Source organism: Pelodiscus sinensis, chromosome 11, assembly GCF_049634645.1.
Source record: "Pelodiscus sinensis isolate JC-2024 chromosome 11, ASM4963464v1, whole genome shotgun sequence".
NCBI lineage: Eukaryota > Metazoa > Chordata > Testudines > Trionychidae > Pelodiscus > Pelodiscus sinensis.
The window spans coordinates 31,911,908-31,933,424 of record NC_134721.1 but is presented as its reverse complement, the minus strand read 5'-3'; the positions used below and the strand labels follow the sequence as shown (position 1 = coordinate 31,933,424).

The following is a 21,517-nucleotide window of genomic DNA, read 5'->3' as shown; positions in this document are numbered from 1 at the left end:
ACTTGCATCCCCCTCCTCATTTTTGGCCCCACTGCTGAGCCTAGGAGACCCAACAATATCTAATAGCCCTGGACCCCCAGAAGAGTTAATCTGGCCCTGCACACAATAGAGAAATAAATGTCATTGAGCAGTGTACATAAGACAAGCAGGACTCCACCATAACTAGAGAGTCTTTTTTCATATCTTTCACCTGGATCCATTTTAAACAACATATTGCTGAAGGGGGTAACAACAAACTCAAATAATGGCAATTTGGACCACAAAAGTGGTACCCGAGAAGCAAAATGTTTTCCTGGTGATGTACAAGATAGAATTTAACCTTGGGGCCAGTATGCTTTTTCAAATTTAAACCACTGAATGGAAATCTTTCCAGAATGCAGAGTAAATATAAGGTAAACCTAGGGAAGTTACATTTTGATTAGCCAGCTAGTCGAATAGTTGATGGAATTTCAACTACTTGATTAGTTGATAGGAAGGGAGAGGGGGCACTCGCTATCCCCGCTGTGGCTCTGCCTTTGAAATGTAGTAAGAGTCACTTGCGGCTCTTACTACATTTCAAAGGCAGAGGCACAGCAGGGAACCCAGCATGAACGGGGACTAAAGCACTCTCCGCTCGTGCCAGGTCCCAATTGCTGCACCTCTGCCTTTGAATGTAGCAAGAAATGAAGCTGCTGCGCCTTTGCCTCTCCTGTACGCCCCTGCCCCCCCCCCCACTGTGGAAACTGTGTTGGGGGGAACCAGCTTTTAAGCCAACTCCTACTCTCTCCAACCCCTTGCTGCCTCTTCAGTCCCCACTTGCGCTGGGTTCCCTATTGCACCTCTGATATAGAGGCAGTGGGGGGGGGGGAGAATGCGAGTAGTCGACTCGATAGCCGATCAGCCTAGGCTTATTGGGTAGTCGACATTTGACTACTCTTTTACATCCCCAGGTAAACTTAGGACAAAATTCTCTTCTCTTCCTGGTTTCAGACTGGTGCAACTGAAATTTCTGATGATTTACAGCATTCTACAAACAGCATCAGGCCTCCTTAGTATTTAAGTTAGGAAGGAATTCTCTATTGTGATGGGGTTCTTTGAGATGCAGTCATCAGGGTAAATCCACTGCAGGTGCACACACGCCTCTCGCACATTTTTTTAAATGCAGTGCATCAGGGCCATGCATGTGTCTTGTGTCTCCTTGAGTGAGGACCTAGATGGTGGAGCAGCCCCAACCCTTCCTCAGCTCCCTCACAATTCAAGGCCTGCGATGAAGAACACACTGTGGGATTCACAGATCCACACTGATGACGTCTCCAAGAGGAGGAGGTTACTCACCTTCCTGTAATTGACGTTCTTTGATATAAGCTTCCCTAGGGGTGCTCCACAGTAGGTGTAGGTGCAGGTGCAGGTGCATCCCAGTGCCTCAGAGCAGATTTTTGATAGCAGGGCTTTGGGGCTGTGCAGTGCATATGGTCCCCAGTACCACTGTGCATGCACAGCCACCCTCCCTTCAGTTCCTTCTCTATCTGGAACCCGGCGTAGGAGAACAGCTTCTTTTCCCCCCCAAAGTAGAGGGGAGGAAGGGAGGTTAGTGGAGCACCCCCAGGGACGCTCATCTCAAAGTATGTCAGTTATAGGAAGGTGAGTAACCTCCTCTTCTCCTTCTTCTTCAAGAGATGTCCCTGGGGGTGCTCCACAGTAGGTGACTGAAAAGCAATTTGTGTTAAGGAGGCAGGGACTTCGGATCAGGTAGGTAAGCTGTTTGCAGTATGGCTCTTGCTTTTCTTGTATAGTGGAGAGGTCCAGAGGAAAGTGCATAGTGCTTCGCGAAGGTATGTTCTGATGCCCATGTGGCAACAGCACATATGTTATCGATGGGAACCTTCCTGAGGTAAGCGACTGAGGTGGTGACCGCTCTAGTTGAATGTGCCCATATTGATATAGGTGGTGGTAAATGGTTGGGCGAGTAGCATAGAGCAATGCAGTTGGAGGTCCAATGAGATAATCTGTGTGTGATGATATCTGGCTTCCCTTGTTGCGATCAGCAATGGAAATGAAGAATCGTGGAGATAATCTCAAGGAGTTTGTTCTGTGGATATAGAAGGAGAGCGCCCTTCTAACATCAAGGGTATGCATCTGTGCCTCGAAGGTGTTGGCGTGAGGCTTTGGGAAGAATACAGGTAAGTGTATAGTTTGGTTTAAATGAAAGGGGGAGCGCACCTTTGGTAAGAACTTAGGGTGTGGATGCAGCGAGACTTTATCCTTAAAAAAGATGGTAAACAGTGGGTCAGTCATTAGGGCGGCCATCGCACCCACTCTATGTGCTGAAGTTATTGCAACTAGGAATGCTGTTTTTAGGATTAGGTGGAGTAGAGAGCACATGGCCATTGGTTCAAATGGAGGTTTCGTGAGTATTGCCAGTACCAGGTGTAGATTCCATGGTTCCCAAGGAACGTTAATGTCAGGGTATAGGGCCTGTAGGCCTTTTAGGAAGCGCTTAGTTACTGGATATGCAAACACTGTGGTGTCGTCAACTAGCATGTGGAAGGTTGTTATTGCTGCCAGATGGACTCTGATTGAGCTCAGGGAAAGTTGTGAATGCTTGAGATGCAGTAGGTAATCTAAGATTGCAGGGAGTGGGGCATACTGCGGTGATATATTGTGGGAGGCTGCCCAATGTGTAAAGCAAACCCTGTGAAACTCTGGCAGGACTGGTTCTATGGCTCCTAGCTGTAGCAAGTGATCCACCTCTTGCTGAAGTATGATCTCATGAGAGGGGTCCATGAAGAGGGATGGGGTAGGTGGAGAGAGAGGAAAGGGATAGTGTATCCAAAAGAGATTGTCTGTATCACCCACTTGTCAGATGTGATGGTGTGCCATTTGTTAAGAAATGGCAGCAAGCGATAATTGAAGGGTTTGGTTGTATTTGGGAACTCTGGAGGAGGTAGTATGGTTTTCAGTCTCTTGACAAATGGCTCAAATTTGCTTATTTGGTTGGGATGGGTGGTTGGACATATTAGTTTGGGTTGATGACGTTATTGTCTACTACAGCCACATTGCTGGTATGGTGGGTGGTCTTGCCTTTGGTAGTGGTATGTAGGTTGTGGTTATCTTGGCCTTTGGTATGGCTGATATCTGTACTGTCTTCTCCTTATTATAGGTGTCTGGATTCCCAGGGAGCAAGTCTCCCTGGAGTTTTTCACTGAGTGGAAGACCTCACTGGTTTTTGATGAGAAGAGCTGCTCTCCCTCAAATGGCAGGTCTTCTACTGATGGTTGGATTTCTCAAGGGAAGGCAGATGAATTGAACCATAAGGATCATTGCATGACAATTGCAGTGACTGTTGTTCTTGTAGCCGTATCAGCTGCGTCCAAGGCAGCCTGAAGGGCTGTATGTAATATTGCCTGGCCCTTTGAGACAATCACTCTGAATTGTACCTTCTTATTGTCTGGTATATCATCAATAAAGGTGCTGAACTCTGCATAATTATTGAAATCGTACTTGCTGAGAAGTATGGTATAGTTAGCTACTCTCATTTGTAGCGTAGCTGATGCATACACTTTCTTCCTGAGTGAGTCAAGTCTCTTATTGTCCTTGTCGGATGGCGTGGAATGGTTTTGTTGCTTATTCCTCTGCTGAGCCGCATGCACTACCAGTGAGTTTGGTAGTGAGTGAGGGAACAGAAATTCTGAACCCTTAGGTGGAACATAATACTTGCCTTTTTACAGGTAGGTGGGATTGAGGCAGATGTTTGCCACAAAGTCCTGCACTTCCTCCATGGAAACGTTTAAATCGGTTGCAACTCTTTGAAAGAGATCCTGAAAAGAGGAGAAGTCCTTGGTGGTTGTGGAGGAAGGTGGCATGATGGCCTTGTCTGTACCGGACAGTGAGTTTGTGTCTAGTAATACCCCTGGACCCGAATTCAGGGAGTGATGTTTGTCAGTTTAATTTCACCCTCCCTTCCCGTTTGAGGTTATTGGGTTAGGGGAGAGAGAGCTTTTGCCGTGTTTTTGATTTTGCGTGGTCTCTTCTTGTGTTGTTGAGGCCATGGGGGTGGGGAGTAGGGCATTGGTGGTGGTGTCCATAGATATGGTGCCCAGGGAGCCATGGCTGCTCTGGTGAAGTCAGGCTGGCCAGAATTAAATGACAGTCCTGATGCCTCTGTACGCGGTGAGAAAACCACTAAGTCGTCATCCCCATCAGTTGATGAGAGGAGGGTGATGCTGTGTAATTAGATAGTGGTGAATGAGGTTGTTTGTCATCACTCAAAAATGGAGAATTTAGGGTAGAAGTGATCGCTAGGTCTCTGTGCTCCCCATAGCTAATGGTAGGAGCGTGAGGTGCTGAAAGTTTTGTTGTTATGGAAGATGATAGTGCCTGTGGCACCAGAGGAGCAGAGCACGCAGCGTAGGGAGTTGATATGGGCAGCAAGGAGGGAAGGATGGTACCGTGCAGCTGCCCTGTCAGCTGCTGCGGTGTCATGGTAACCGCTTGGCACGCCATTGAACTTGGCACAGTGGTAGTTGGCGTCGTGCTCGGTACCAGGCTTTGAGAGGCAGGCACGGTGCAGCCTGTCGCCTCTGCTTGGGCGCTCTCTGTGGCGCTTTTATGATGGCGGCACAGTGTGCCTGAAGTACCCGGTCTATCGTAGGGGCTGAGGCGCGGCTTGTCAGAATTAACTGACTACCTTTCAATCGATGGCCATTTAGGCAAGTGCGAGTGATGCGGTAGTGAGGTAGCCCATTTCTTTGAGGACTTCGGAGGTTTATCCCCTATGGCTTTGGGGGTCTGCCCGGAGCCAGGATCTGAGGAAGGATGTTTGCCCTTCTCTGTTAAAATCATTTTCAAGCGGAGTTCTCTGTGGGCACAGTGCGGGCAGTCCTGTTGGGAGTGTGAGTGCTGGAGGCACTTAACACACTTGCCATGGCCATCTGAGGCCAGCATAGCATCGTTGCAGTCTGCACAGCATTTGAAGCTGGGTGAGCCCATCTCACGGCAATGTTATCCCTTGTCCAAGGAAGCCTGAGGCGGACGGCATGGATTATTTCTTTTTTAAACATTAACAACTACAAGGGAGAAGAACTTGGAATGAACTAATCTATCTAATTATCTTCAGAACAGCTGAGGAACGAGGAGCACTGTGGAGGTCCGTCTGAAGCCGGGGGTGGTAAAAAGGAACTGAAGGGAGGGTGACCGCACATGCGGGATGGTACCGGGGGGGAGGTGGTGGGAAGGGCCCGCGCGCACTGCGCATGCATAGCCCCAATGCACTGCTATCAAAAATCTGCTCTGACATGCTGGAACGCACCTACACCTACTGTGGAGCACCCCCAGGAACATCTCTTGAAGAAAAAGAACCATGGCTACTGTAGGGTAAGTAATTGTCCTTTTTTTTGCATGTGGTCAGTGTGGGTTCCTCCATAGGCCACTGATGAGCAGAATTGCCCGGGCAGAGGGAGTAAGGAGTTGTAGCTGTATCAGTCAAATGTCAATTGAAGAACTGGCCTCTCACCCAACTGTCAAGTCATGGGGAAATGTTTCATGGGAGTCAGTGGGTTGTTCCATGCTGAATGATTTCAGAGGCTGGAAGATGTTGCTTATACACTGATGATTGGATGGAAAGGGTCATCAGCCATTTGAAGGCATTTGGAGATTCTCTCTGGTGAGAGGGCTTGGTATTTCAACGGACTGGATATAGTCACAATGAGACGGTGTGACTGCCTCAAGGGCTTAGTCTCGTTAAAGTAACAGAAAAATGCTCAGGACGTGTCCTTTCTCCTGGCATTGAGTGAAATTTGGAAAGAAGACTAGCAAGGTAATTCATTGATTCAGGAGGAATTTGGAAACCACCTGAGAGTAGAACATGGGGTATAGTTTCAACACCATCTTGTTCCTGTGGAAATAGGAATAAGAGCTACAAAGGCTTAGAGCCATAATGACAGGAACCAGAAAATCCATCTTGATGGTAAGTGTACCAAGCAGGCCTGCCAATGGGGGTGGAGAGTTGGACAAAAGGGGGCAACTGCCTCAGGGCCTGGTGATTCAAAAGCGCCTGGAGCTCCTGCTGCTAATTCTGAGGCAGTGGCAGCAGCTGGACCCTCAGGCTGCGTGCTCTGGGCAGCGCTAAGGGTTGGATTGGGAGGGGTGTGGCACAGTCCAAGTCCTGCCCCTTCAATCTCAGGCCCTACACCCTCCAGGAGCATGGATCCACCCCCTTCCTTGCCCAGAAATATTTTTGGTCTCTAGTACCGAGTGTTCCGACAGTGGTTCAGAAGGAGGTTCCATGAGTTTTAGGAGGACAGTGTTGAGTTCTCCATATGGAAGTTAGGTCTCTAACCAAAGAGCAACTATGCAGGAGGCCTTTAAGAAATTCTGATATTGTTGGATGAGAGAAGATGTTTAATTCTGTCCATGAGACAGTCTTTTTCTTGCAGGCCCACCAGCAGAAGATTAAAGGAGGCAACAGCCTCAGGGGCCCGGCCATTTAAAAGGGCCCGGGACTTCCAGCTGCTGCGGCTGCTACTGCAGCAATAGTGATGGCTGGAGCCCCAGAACCTTTAAATCACCACTGGAGCCCCACGTGGTACCCTCCAGGCAGCATGAAGGGCTTCCTGGGAAAAACTAGCCCCAGTCCTGCCCCTTCTTCCCAAGGCCCCGCCCCTTCCCGGGGTTCAGAGTTGCCCCACCTTTGCCTTGCCCAGGGGCCCGGCCAGGCTGTCGGCCCCATTGGTTTCTTGTGAGCTTTGACAAAAGCAGCGGGAATATGTGGTGTCAGATTTGTTATTTGTTTTCTGATTGCACCTAGCTGCCCAAATCAGGGTCAGGCCTCCATTGGGCTGGGTGCTGTTGGGAAAGTTTCCCAAATAGAGTTGGTAACAAAGGGTGTGCGAGCAAAGAGGCCACCGGACAGGACAGAAAACACATTGACGTTGGCCCTTCCAACTAGCGGTCGTAGGTAACTACCTTTTCTGTTCACTGACCTACCTCTTGCCTCTGACGAGCTGACACTGACGCTGGTCGTTTCGGACTTTTCCAACTTGAAGTAAAAGGAAACAAAATATAGAAGTTAATTTCAGTGTAGCACCCCCCCAAACAGGGGAGCCAATAGACAGTCTCTGTCTCTGCAACGTGCTTCAGATTTATAGCATCTCTTAGCACAGTTATTTCACAGAGCAAGGGCTCTCAAAGTTCATTGCACCGCCACCCCCTTCTGACCACAAAAATTACTTTGTGATCTCAGGAGGGAAACTGAAGCCCAAGCCCATCCAAGCCCCCACTGTCCTCAGTGTGTGTGAGGGCAAAGCCCAAACCCCACCACTCCAGACAAGGGGCCAAAGCTGAAGCTGAAGGGCTGCAGCCCCTACTGAGCCCCACCACCAAGAGCTGAAGTTCTCAGGCTTTGGCTTCATCCCTGGGCAGTGGATGAGCTTCCGCAAGTCTAAGCCAGCCCTGGTGACCCCATTCAAAGAGGATCAAGACTCACTATGGAGTCTTGGCCCAGTCTGAAAACTGCTGTCGTATAGGAATAACTATTTTACATTCCTAGCAAAATTTGCCTCCCATCTTTTTCAGCCATTTTTTTCCCTGGGAGGGTGAAAGAGGAGTAAGACTTGATAATATGGAACACTTTAAAATATTCACCAAGTTTAGCTATTCAAGTGCACACTTCTCGTGAGACTTGTGCTTTTGCAACCAGATTACATCCTAATATATATATATATAATTTCTATGAAAAATATGTTGCAATACCAAGATGTTAATGTATCTGTTCTATTCCATGGCACATAATCTAATTGGGACTTCTCAATATTACAATGTTATTTATAATCCCCTCTACAGAGAAACTGCTTTAATAATATACCAGCACTCTCGATTGAAGCATGGCATGTTTTTAATGTGTTGTACAGTGAATTCAATTGAAACTATATGAAGTGGGGAGCTTTATTTTTGGTTGAGGAATATAACTAACTCCAGAATGCTGCTTTAAATAGGTTAAACATCTCTGATCTAGGAGAAAGAGCTATGGAATTTACTATGATCCTAGAGCAGTGGGTTTCAACCTTTTTCATTTGTGGACCTTTAAAAAAAATTAAACAAGAGTTGTGGAACCCCTTTAGAAATCTTAAGTCATATTCTATGGGCCTGTCACATGATTGGATTTTAATGTGAGCAGGCAGATCATTGTTGCACACACTGGTGTGTGTTTGCACCAAATTCTGTGTAAGATGGGCCATGTGAGGTATCAAATAAAAGCTTATTGTATGTTGACTGTCTATACATGTGTCTATACAATCTGTGTGTGTAAAGTTATGAATATGGACTTTCTATTTGTGTTTTAAATGTTTTCTACTGTGAGGGATGGTTGCTTGATGCTGTATGGACAATGACTTTTAAGGGTTGCCAATTGACACCTGAGGAACACACAATGGCTCCTGGCCTGAGAAAGGCACACCCGGGAACTACAGGACTCCTTGCCTAAGAAGGACAGAAACTGGTTTGTGGGTCATGTGATCAAGCTCATTTTGGGAAGCACCAGCCCCCAGAAGAGGAATGGGGTTTCCCTCCGCATGGGCAAGATTATAAAAGTATCATGAGGGTGCCTCCATCTTGTCTTCACTACTGCCCTCCGCTCCAGAAGCACAAGTGGTAAGGACAGAGGGCCCAGAAGCATATATTGATGCATTCTGACATAGGATGCACTCTAGAGACTTTTACGCTGGCAGTTTGTTACATCTGTGCTAAGAGCTGGCATCAAGAGCTTGGCCATGTATTCTCTTTATGTATGTCACTCTCAATCTTTTCTTTCTTTTATTAATAAACCTTTAGATTTTAGATTCTAAAGGATTGGCACAGCATGCTCTTTTGTGTAAGATCTGAGGTGTAAACTGACCAGGGACTGTGGTTGGTCCTTCGGGACTGGGATAACCTGTTTGGAGTTGGTGAGATTGGTTTTTATAACCTCTCACCTGTGTAAAGTGTGGCGCTGGTTGTGGCACAGGGAACACTGGGGCGTCTAAGGGGTTTTTCTTGTGAGACTTCTTGCTGGCTAGGGTGGCAGTTGAAGTGCTCTATGTGACTGGTTTGGTGTCTTAGAGGAGAACCCCAGTCTGGGTCTGTAAGTAACCCTGGTTTTAAGCAATTTGCCCTGAATAGACCCTCTTAGTGGTGCCCCACAGGTCCAGGTTTCATGGCCTCAGCGTCTCATCTGAATAAATGGACCTTTTCCTGCACAGGGTCCTTTGCTGGGACACTGAAGCATTAATGATTTAAATAGCCTACAAGGTCACGGGCACCTTGCAGCCTTTGGGCTTTTCCACAGTAGTCTGCCAATCAAGTGGTGACATGGCCTTCTCCTGCCGAGCTCATTAAAAGAGGCAAGATCACATCTAAAATTGGGACAAGCTTTATGCTACAGAGCACTAGCAAAGTGAATGCCCACTATATGGTTAAAGATGGTTTTAAATGAAAACAAATTTAAGAAGGTAGTTATGATGCTCTGTACAAATGTCACCACTTCAAATGAAAACTACAGAACTGGCAGGCAAGCCAGTTCTGTGGCCTGTGCACTTTTAAAGCGATGGCACCATAGGCCATGTTCAGGACCCAAAGTATGTTAGCAGTCTGCTAGATATCATAGAATTAGTCACAGGGACACAATGAAAGGAAAGGAAAGATATTTATCAGTTTTAGTAGCAGGATAATGAATATGGTACTAAGCACATTTATATTTATGGGGCACAATGACACACCTGATTCTAGTTAAGTTATACATAGCTTCTCAGTTCCAGTTCACCTATAAATCTGGCGTTTCTGTTACAACCCTATTGCTAGTAACTACATTCACTGAAAAAGAAGTGGGCAGAAGTGTTGGAGGGCAGGCAGTCCATTTAAAAGAACAGATGCAAAATGATCTCGAAAAATTGGAGTACTGGTCTGAATTAAGGATGTTAAGGACTAGTCGACTAGTTCACTATCCGATAAGCAAATGCTTATCAGATAGTTGAGTCAACTAGTCGATCCCCTCCCCTTGCTGCTTCAATCAGATAGAGGCAGCAAAGAGGGGAGGGGTATTGGGGTACTTCAAAGCGGCAGTGCCACACGAAAACCGTACATGCGGTGCTGCAGCTTCGAAATGCCGAGGCAGCATTTCAAAGGGCCAGCACCGCATGGAGCCTAGGGTTAAATATCGAATAATTTACTAGTCGAGTGGTCGATGGAATTTCCATCGACTAGTCAATAGGCACTTCCACATTCCCACCCCGCTGGGCTCCCCAGCTGATCCCCGGTTCCAGCATGGCATTTCAAACCCTACTGGGGTTTCCCCAGCTGACCCAGGGTTCTGGGAAAATGCTGCACAGAACCTAAGATCAGCTGGGGAGCCCAGCGAGGTGGGAATGTGGAAGTGCCTATCGACTAGTCGAGTAGTCGATGGAAATTCCATCAACCACTTGACTAGTAAATTACTCGATATTTAACGTCCTTATTCTGAATTCAACATGATGAAATTCAATACAGACCATCGCAAAGCACTGCACTGCAGAAGGAAAAAAAAATCAAATTCACAACTACAAAATAGAGAAGAACTGTCAAGATGGTAGTAAAGGATCTGGGGCTCATTGTGGACCACAAATGGAAAATGAGTCATCAATATGATGCAGCTTCTAAAAGGGCTGATATGATTTTGTATTACCAGGATTTGTATTTCCCATTGTGTGAAAAACATGGGAAATAACGGTCCCTCTCTACTCGCCACTGGTGAGGTCCCACCAGGGGCACTGTGTCCAACGCTGAGTACCCCAATTTAGGAAGGATGTGGACAAAAGGAGTTCAGAGGAGATCTACAAAAACAACAAAGGATTTAGAAAACCTGGCTTCCGAGGAAAGGTTGAAAAAACTGGGCAAGTTAGTCTTGAGAAAAGAAGATTAAGGGGCGACCTACTAGTCTTCCAATTCACGAAGGGATGTTATAAGGAGATTGGTGACCAATTGTTTGCCATGCCCCCTTAGAGTAGGACAAGGAGTAATGGGTTTCATCTGCAGCAAGGAGATTTAGGTTAGATATTAGGAAAAGCTTGTTAACTACAAGGTAGTTAAGCTCTGCAATAGGCTTTTAGGGGAGGTCCTGGCATCGCCCTCCTCAGAAGCTTTAAAAGCAAATTGAACAAACACCTGTCAGGGATGGTCTAGGTTTATTTGGTCCTGTCACAGGGCTGGAGGTAATGACTTATGGTGGTCCCTTCCAGCCTTACATTTCTAGGGTCAGGTCTACTCTAGGAGGCAAAGTCAAACTAAGGTAAGCAACTCCAGCTAGGTGAATAGCATAGCTGGAGTGGACATATCTTAGTTCAACTTACTGTGATGTCCCCACTGCAGGGACTTGAAGGAGAAATTCTCCCATCGACTCCCCTTACACCTCGCAACTTGGTGGAGTACCAGAGTTGACAGTAGTGCCATCAATGGTCAATTTAATGCATCCTTATTAGACCCGCTAAATCGACCCCCAGGAGATCGATCTCCATAGCATTGGTAAGTGAAGGCATATCATTCTATGCATGAGCAAAGAACAGAGAATAAGGTACAGATCCCAGGCAGACATCACCCTCTTGCTCCTATCAAGGCTTAGCTAAATGCTCAAAAAGCAGTAAGCTCAGTTATCACCATTATGAATATATTTAACATTCTCAAACCACCCGACTTATCTTTTACAGAGCGCTTCCTTTAGAAACAGGATTTAAATAAAAAGCAGAAGACTGAATTAAAGGATTATACTAATTTTTGAACCCAAGAGCAAAGTTTCGTTTTCACTAATGAATGGCTACTGAAATACTTGTATTCTGATTCCTGCGACATGTGACAAATTGAAAATAAAAACCAGTGCTGCCCTATGGAAAGCACTAGACAGAGAACAGAGACAGAAAGCAAGCGAATAGGACAACAAGCAATACAGAAGTGCTTATAGCATCTGCATATCCTACCATTGGCTCTCTGAGGCTAGACTCTGTTCTGCTGTGGCCAGCGGCTGTAGCATTATTCAGCATGGCAGAAGCGTCTGTGGCTGCTGGCTTTAGGGATGGAAGAGGCACAGTCATAGTCTGACTAACCAATACATATGGTGGCATTTCAGAAGGGACATGTGACACAAACTGATCCTGAGCAGCATTAACTTCCTGACAGACATCTGGAACATTAAGGCCCGGTTCTCTTACATCCAATACAAGCGTGGGAATTGGTTCTTCATTAAAAGGAGGTAAGCTAGCAACCTCACTGTCACCCTGCTCTAAAGGTACGAAGCTGTCTGGAGTCCCTGCTGATGCAGAAGATGTAGGAACACACTCTTGGTACAGTAAATTGCGCAGTTTCTCATCAAGGCTTTTTATTGTGTTGTCAGCAAAATCCACTCTGGGTGGCCCTTCTCCATCTGACTCGACCGCACAAGGCTGCTGCAGCAGACCAATGCCAAGGCCAGTGCAGGTGACCGGCTGAGACTGGGTCAGCATTATATGTTGCTGGGACCCAGCAACTGAGAGCTGGGGAGGACTTTGAAGCTGAGAGCCTGTCAGAGTTAGGGAATCAGACACAACAGTTAGAGGAAGCAGCTGGGTCCCCAAAGAATGCTGCGTGACACCAGCCAGACTGGCCTCTGACACATGGGGGATTTGTGGTGCAGGCTGGAGCTCCAAAACCATATCGGAGGGAGCAGGAACGGGACAGAATTCTGCTTCTTGTGCAGGAACGGTCAGAATCGAGCTGGCTGGCATGACAGTATAGCATGAGATTTCCACGTCGGGAACACCAGCACCTTCATCCACCTGCTGTAGCGTTCGCAGGGAGGGTTTTGGAACAAGCTGAGCATCAGAAGGCTCCTCTAGTGAAGCTGCATTGTGGGCACAAGTGTCAGGCTGACTGGGTATGACCAGCTGTAGTGGAGGATATTCCGGTTGACCTACATTAGCAACAAACTGTTCTGGGACATATGGAGCTGATCCCGGTAGTGTTGCAGCTAAAATTTCTGGTTTAGTTTGCAAAACAGCTGAAGACGCTGCGGTAGGAGCTTGTGCCAAAGGACCTGGCGTTCCACAGGGGCTGTCGTATATGCTTGCTTGACTAGGAAGCTGGTGACAAAACAAGACACTAGGTGTGTCTGTCATTGCAGAGCTCATTTGCTGATCTTCCGACTGTTCCGGCTCTATAAGAGGTAAAGACACTAATTTCATCTGTCACAGACTATACAGAATGAACCATTATAAAGTAACCACAAGATTTCTTAGCAGTTTCAACTTGATTAAATGTTTTCTATTAGAAAGCTACTACCCAATATTTAAATAAGAACCTCAAATTGCAGTATTTCTTTAAAAGGATTCAGCCTAATACAGGCAGCTTTGAGTAGAACTTAAATTCATACCTAACTCTTAGCAGAGTTGAAAAACACCGGGACTTTTCTCTAAATAATCAAAAGACTGTCCATAGTTTATTTAAAACTATATGATCACATGCGTGATCTTATGGAAAAGCTTCCCATGCTGGATCTGATATATCCATTTTGAATAGGAAGCATATTGCACTCCATTGGCCATTAAGAGTAATAATATACTTATGAACGTGTTTCAGAAGTCTGATAAATCGAGATTAATAAATAAAATCCTGTAAATTATATGGCCAGTACTTCAGGCTTTATTCCCCCACCTGTACAAAGTTCTTAAAAGTTCAAAAACCCTTTGGGGCAAGGCTCCTATGCTATTCTGTATTGCAGTGGTTCTCCCTAACTTGCTATCCCAAAATCCATAGTTGATGAACAACTAAGGTAAATGCTGCCCTAAGCCAAGGCAGACATACACTTGAACAATTCCCTCCTTGGCTGTGGCCTCCAAGCGACTGGTGATGAAGAGGAAAACCAGAAAAGTAAGCATCATTTTTTCTGATAATTAAGATGCCATGTATGATTTATGAATAGCTTTTAGAAGAAGAAACTTATTACAGGCATTTGTTTGGCCACACAGCTTTGCTAACAACTAAAATCAAGCCATTGTACTTCCTTTGCAAGATTAGCCCATCTGGTTACCCACACACAGGCATTGTGGACTACACCAGTTTGAGGAGCAGGGAAGTAATTAAAAGGGAATTAACAGTGCCAGTGTTAATATCTTTGGGTATGTCTACACTACCCAAAACTAGTGAGGTAATGTAGTCATCCGCAATTGCAAATGAAGCCCGGGATTTGAATTTCCCGGGCTTCATTTGCATAAAGCCGGCCGGCGCCATTTTTAAATGCCGGCTAGTTCGGACCCCGTGCCGTGTGTAGTTCGAACTAGCGGGGTAGTGTAGACATACCCTTTGGTAGTCACTGGTCAGCTCATGAAGCAACAACTAACACAATGCTTTTCACCCTCTGCCTTCCACCATGTTGCAGCTGAAAGAAAATAATCTTGATGAAAGCATGGGTGAGTAAAGAGCTGACACAGATGCCTCTAAGTAGACACAGCTGATGATCCACCCCCCTGCTCCCTTAGATAAATGAAAGCTTTAAAGTTCACAAGTACCTGGACCTTCAGCTTGTTTACTCTGAGGAACTGCTGGGGGGAATTCTGGTGCTTCCTCAGTCTCGTTTTCCACAACAGGGCATATAATAAACCATCGTTTTCCAGTGTGTAAAACTAATTGTGAAGAGCAAAATAAAGGGTTAACAGTTTGTTTTTGAGCTTCTATGCAGTTTTTTAAGAACCCGATATGATCTAAATCAAACTAAGTTTTGATGTAATCTGAAACTGCCCCATTTTAGGAAGAGACACGAGTCTCAATGGTATTAATGGAGTTTAATAATAATGGCTCCTACTGGATTCTCACAGCAAAAAGTGATCTTCCTGGGATGGAAAAAGTTCCCTGACTTTCAAGTGACTGTATTGGAGTGGGATCCGAACCCAGATCCAAAGCTCACTAAAGTTACTGGAACAACTCCCTTAGATTGAAATGATGTTTGTCTTAGGCTACAAATGAACTAACTCTGTTGTATAGAAGGTTTCTGTAATAGAAAAATTAGTTTTGGTAATATTTTATGGAACTTACATTGTCTACAATTCCTATATAGGTAGTGTTGTTTTACTACTGCCCTCCTACATTCATCTTGAACTTGTACTCCCTTCATTTGCGTGTATCAAATTACACAGTTTCCAAAATTCTGCCTACAAACCAACAAATGCAAACGGTATACTCTCAGAATGGCAAGCAAGTGTGAACTGTCTAAGAAGAGCCAGGCAGACTGTGTACAAAGCCTAGTTTTGGAGGGAGACCATTGTTTTTAGTCACCGAAGCATGCTGTGCAACTCCCAGAGAGATTTTCCACACACAAACTCGGTGAAGTGTTTGGGCAAATAGAGCCGTGTGCAACACATGAAGAGATACAGTCGGGAAAAGAGGCTTCCCCATCATGTGGTTTTATTCCTTTCTCCAGTTTATAAAGGGAGTGAAAGCCAACAATGATGCCATCGTTTCCTCTGGGAAAGAAATAACACACACACACACACATCTAAAAGAGTAAGACTTCTCACTGTTAAGATACAGGTGGCTGAAACACCCTGGTTATCAAATTCAATTGTATCTGCAAATATTAAGGCTGGAAGAGCCAATCTCAGTTAACTTCCTCTTGCAAACTTAGTTATTGTTGAGAACAAAAAAATACATTTATGAAAGACTTGTCTCTTCCTGCTCAACCCCACATCCAGTTTGGAGGCAGTGTGGAATCACCGCCATTTTCTAAAATTCATATATTTCCTAGGCACCCAAATGCTTGTTTCATCTGTTTTAACCATGGCATTTCAAAATTGCTAATGGCAACTGTGGCTTTTATCAGGACTATATTTTCAGAACAACTTCACCAGTCACAGGAGACTGGAATATATCTTGAGACTGCTAAACTTTCTGAACAGTCTAATACTACCTATTTGCTGAATGAGGGTTCAAGATTAAATTTGTATTCAAAACCACTTTTACCATTCTGTTGATACATGGGGGTTTTCACTTGAGATTGCCGATTCTCCTGTTGAAAACAAACAAAAACATCTTTCTTTAGACAAGCAGAAGTGCAGGGACATATTTCTAAGGAATACTTAGGTGGCAAAACTTTGTTTTACAGCCTCTGCTCCACTGACTTAAAATAAAGTAACCAAATTACGAAAAAAAAATCAGATTTGATATAAAGAAACCCCCATTTATTAATTTAAAACCAATACTGGACACACAAGATTCTTACTTCATTCATATCTAGTCTATAGGCATCTTGCTGGGGACTTGTTCCCTGATCAGAACTTCGTTCTCCTTCAGTATCTTCACTGAGCATATCTTCTGCTTTATCTATAATATCCTTCATTTGTTCAATGAATGTCTCTTTCTCAGTCTGCAATATGAATTCATTGTCTACCTGTAAAGAGCACATTAAGATTAACCATTGTAATGATTGTTGGTCAGTACTCATTGCATGGTCTTAACTAGCTGAAAGTTTGCATAAGTGTACAGACAGCATGTGTACCATTCCTTCATGGGAACTAGAATCTAAAGAGACTGTATTCTTATTTGGCCTCTAGCCAAACTGAATTACTGCTCACATAAAAAAATTAGTCTTTCTCTGGGACTGGCAGGTTTGATGCAAAGTAATCACCTTGTACCTGTAGGGCACATCACCTGGTTTCTTAACTCCCAAAAGAAAGACCTAAACAGACATAAAATAGCTCCCCAGAGCTCCACACCTCCAAAATACTTGCAACATGGCTTGTAGGGAAGCTTACTGCCCTGCAGTCCGATGGATTTCATTTGGGACTGTGGAAGCTCAGCCCCTACCTGAAAAATCAGGCTCACTGCATCTATGATCCAGGCAGATCAAAGCCAGAGCACATTACAGGAACAGGTCTTCCAAATCATGCCACCTCAGCCGTGAGGAGGGTTAGTTGGGGCAAGCATAAGAGAGGAAAATCTTGGCCTTTTTAAGGACAGCATCTCCACCAGCTGTTTTTAGGGGCTTGAAGAGCAAGGCACTGGGGCTGAAGGGTTTCACAGGGTGTGGCATAAGCCTCTAGGGGCTCATACATTTAAGGGAGGGCTTATAAGTTCTTCTCACTTCTGGGGCACCATCCTTCCCATATGCCCCCTCTGGGATTTGAGCAGCACTGGATTTAGGGTCTTTTTGGGGGCATCTTGCTAGTTGCCTTTTTGCAGCTGGGGAAGAAATTCTTCCTTGTTGCCCGACTGGCCTTGTGGGCCTCCCTCTCAGTGGCGTAGGAGGTTTGGTTGTAAAATATTTTGCAAGCTGTTAGGAAGCCAGTGCAGTTAACTGTTCAACAGGGGTCTGACCCCCTGATAAGCCAGAACTGGAAGAGGATTAAGAGAAAGCATTTCCTAAAGAAGCCAGGGTCCCAAATCTTTGGTAGAGCAAGGTGATACCCCCTCTTCTGCACCCTCTTATTCCTCCAGCCATGAGACAGTGCTGGGGTCCCAGCCAGATGAACAATGGGAGGGGCTGATTAAAGTAGGAAGGAGTGCCTATGCTTGCTTGATATTCTCCAAATTTGTTACTAAGGAAAGCTGTGATCTGGATGAGACACATTTTTGGGGTCTTTTCTTCTTCCTGTAGTGTCCAGGACAATCAGGTGGGGCTTTACTTTTCAGATAACAAGCAGGACAGGTGGCACCGGCTGTTAAGGTTGCCTGACACTTCCTATTAAAAAGTTCCTGCTTTTAGTGTTGATACCTTTCCCAAACTGCCTGAATTGGGCTGAATTTTCCAAGCTATCTCTCTTTTGGAAAAATTTAGCCAAAACGGTCAGTTTTTCTAAACAAGGAGACTGGGACTTGGATGAAAAGTCAGGGTTGGGGAATAGCCAGGATTGGGGAAAGGACAGAGTGGAGAGGACTCGTGGCTAAAAAGTCTGTGTCCATTAGAGCACGCTATGTCTAGAGTTTGGGCTGGAACCCAAGATTCCTGAGTCCCAGCATTCTCCTGCTGCTAGCAAATATTGGGGAAAACCACTGGCAAAATGTGTCCCTCATACTCATCTAGTGCTGAGATAAAGGAAGATGACAGCCTACTACTGCTACCAGTTATTCTAATAGCCCAAGTGGCAAAGATCTGTGTTGTCAATCTAAAGGTGACCATGCAGGTTTTAACATGATGTCACATGATGGAATTCATTTTTCAGTTTGCTGTTTTTAAAATCTAGGAAATAACTATATTAAAAGAACATTATTAAGGTTGCCAAGTCAAGCACTCAGTAGTTCAGAAATGCCAGAATTAAGGTTGCCCATGCAACATGCATAATGCATTATGATACAGGCTTTAATTGCATCATCTCATGCTATTTTAACTAGCAATCTTAATTTTGGCATTCTCTTGCTTTTGAATGCTTGATTCTAACCTCAGTAATGGTCTTTTAACACACTGTGTGCATGTAACACAGTTTATGCAACTAAAAATTGTGAGTGTCTTTTGAAAGTTCCTTCACAAATAAGGTCTTACCATGTAACTAGCAATTTCTTCCGGCGCATCACCATCTAAATCAAATTTAAAAGTCACCATTTTGTGATTGTGTGTTTCCAGCTGACATTCCACCATCTTATCCCCTGTGTTACATACCTATAAGAAAAGAATAACATAGTTCATTATTTCTGGTGTATCCCAGAACAGAAGTTCAGCTTACAACAAAGAGGTTGTACTTGCATTTAGAATGGTCAGCTTTGGTCTGCTTGACTTCTCCTGGCGTGATCGAATGCGTGTAGATTTCTTATGTTTCTTTGAAGGCTTCCCTTCTTGCTTTCCACTACCAATCGCTCCTTCAAAGCTGTCGCTCATGTCTTTGCCTGAAGCTATGTCGGGACTCATGTAACTTTGTAACAGAGAAGGAAAAAACAACCATATGGGAGGAAGATGTGGAAAGAGAAGAAGAAAAACAGTGACTACAGGAAAACAGGGGATTTGCTTTGTAGTAAAAATTTTGAGAGGAGTATGGCTGGACCTAATTCAGCAAGGCCCTTGAGCATAAGCAAGTACATGATGTCCCTTGCACAATGAAATCAAGGCCTTAATTGCTACTGAGAATAGCCCCTTTTCTTCAGGGCCTTCATAGGCTGTCTTTGAACTGCAAGGGCCCTCTACTCCCCAAACTTATTTTATTATGCTTCTTCAGGGCAGGGGACTGGACTCAAAGGACCTCTCATAGAACCTTTCAGTTCTATGATTCAGGTTCTACTCTCCAGTGGGGAAGGTGCATACGCAGCCTTCTGTAGAAATAATCACTAAGTCAGAGATGCAGAGGAAGGGTCTCATAAGAGTGACATGAGATAAAGAACACAAGTTATGCAGCTGAGGGTCATTGTACTTGTTTTTTAGTCTTTGAAGGTGTAGCAAAACTGTAATGTTAATGGGAGTTATATGTGCACCCTATGGAGAGAGTGACTCAGGGTATATTGCCTTGGGATGCGTTCTGATGCAAGCAGTTCCGAATGTTGCCATGGCTAGGAAAATTAGCTTTTCAAATACCATAGCTAATGAGGCAAATACAAATTTGAGAAAAATTAATCACTAAATATTTGATGTCCTTTCCTAGAAGAGACTAGAATAGCATGTTCACTAGGCATGAGTGAACTCACTTTGCCTAATTCAATCATACTCAAGAATTATAAGTACGAAAAGTTACTAGAGCCAGAAAAAGGTAAATTCTACTTTCCACGAAACAGAAAAAAGAATGGAGAGCACCAAAAAAACCCAACAGACACAGCGCTAGTGCCCCGAAGCCTTAAAAATGCTACTTTTCTGCATGAAGGGAAAAGTGGGTTTACTTTCCCTTCCCTAGGGCCTTCACGGTTTCTCCAATGGCATTCAGCCTGTAAAGCAGAAAACTCCTTGCAAGTCAGGTGCAGTTCTAAGGCTCTGGGACTCTATCCTCTTGTGTCACCTGGCTTTTTTTGTGGGGTAGAAATACTCAGGGCAGGCATCCCCAGATCTAGAAAATATGTTCTTTTGGAAATCAATTCAGTTTTGAGGTGAAGCAGAGCCACACATACATACAGAACAAAAATACATCTACAAGATTGCATTTGGCAAATCCTAAAAGAACAGTAGTTTGAAGGGGAACATGAGCTTCAGCCCCAGGAGTCTGGTTCCTCCCTCAGGCCAATGGACATAAAGTCTGGATATTAAAACATTAATTAAGGCAGTCAGTCATCAAACAGCAGTATGATGATGGTAGTACCTCAAGGCACCAGCCTGGATTGTGCTAAGCATGCTAAAAGACAGAGTATACACATACACATTAAATTGACACAATTTTTGCTATATTGCTATACTTAAAGCAAGAGAGTCCATCCCTAGCACGGATGCACTTATATATCAGTACAGAGGTGCCTGACACTGGTATTAGCTATGGCTGGGCAGAAAAGGGAATAACCCCTACTGGTATAGGGCACACTTCTGCTGATATAACTGTACCCACATTAGGACAGTGTCACTTTACCTACTTAGGTAGAAAAAAAAATTATACACCCAACCAAAATAGTAACAGCAGCACCATAGTTATATGTAGACCAAGCTTAAGACACAGTCTCTGCCCCAAGGAACTTAGGCAACATCTACACTGCAGTGTTATTTCAGAATAATTGACGTTATTCCGAAATAACATAGTCCTACATGCAGTTATTTTGACCTAGGGTCAAAATACTGTCAAGCTGGAGGACTTCTTACTCCGACTCCTGTAACCGTCATTGTATGAGGAATAAGCATAGTTGGAAGAAGAGTGCTCTCTCCCAGACTTCCTCCTGCGTAGACAGCACCAAAAGCCGAAATAAGCTATTTTGATTTAAGCTATGCAATTGACATAGCTCAAGTTGCGTAGCTTATTTTGGCATTAGCCCTGCTGTGTAGACATGCCCTTAAAGTCTATACAGATAAGACAGACCAACTCAAATACCTAAACTTCACATAGGCAACTTGTTACTTCCCCCAAACCTATCACTTACTGCCTCCAATCTGTCCATGCACTACCACCCTATACCCTGTCCCCTCAATACATCCCCCAACAGAGCTTCAACTTCCAGAAATAACACATTTTCACATGCTAGAGAGATTGTAAGGATACCTTTCAGAGCTCAGTGTTAGTGTCTGCTGTTTTTCCTGTATTGCATGCTCCTAAAATACAAAAAGAAATAATTTAAATAGTGATATTTGGCAAAATTTAATATATTGTATTTGCATATGAAGAAAGTTGACACTTTGTACAGTTTTTAGAAGAGCAGTTCTGGGGCATTTAGAAGGATATATTTTTAAAACAAGATTTTAATCCCACACCATTTTGCTTAATTTATTCTCAGAACTTGGACTGTCACTAAATTATTATTTTCTATCTAAAATTGCTTTTGTCGCTAACATTTCTTTTATAGCACAAGCAAACATGGGTGGTGTTTGTGCACAAGTACTGATACTAATGCCCATTTTTGGAATAATGTTTGTTAATAATTTAGTTTTCCCATTGCTCACTTGGCAGAAGAAAAGCAGAAAACAGAG

The 21,517-nt window shown here is 44.4% G+C and overlaps 1 protein-coding gene across 15 annotated transcripts in view; it reads right to left on the bottom strand.

Annotated features, from left to right (window-relative positions):
• WNK2 (WNK lysine deficient protein kinase 2) overlaps positions 1 to 21,517 on the bottom strand; it is a 198,929-nt gene that overhangs the window by 51,418 nt on the left and 125,994 nt on the right. For all 15 annotated transcript variants that reach the window (XM_075938948.1, XM_075938945.1, XM_075938946.1 and 12 more), the window contains 8 exons: positions 21,093 to 21,142; positions 18,680 to 18,845; positions 18,479 to 18,595; positions 16,223 to 16,390; positions 15,964 to 16,009; positions 14,517 to 14,630; positions 11,955 to 13,165; positions 6,964 to 7,015 (listed from right to left, as the gene is read on the bottom strand). In XM_075938948.1, the coding sequence (XP_075795063.1) occupies positions 6,964 to 7,015; positions 11,955 to 13,165; positions 14,517 to 14,630; positions 15,964 to 16,009; positions 16,223 to 16,390; positions 18,479 to 18,595; positions 18,680 to 18,845; positions 21,093 to 21,142 (1,924 nt within the window). The remainder of the gene's footprint in view (positions 1 to 6,963; positions 7,016 to 11,954; positions 13,166 to 14,516; positions 14,631 to 15,963; positions 16,010 to 16,222; positions 16,391 to 18,478; positions 18,596 to 18,679; positions 18,846 to 21,092; positions 21,143 to 21,517) is intronic.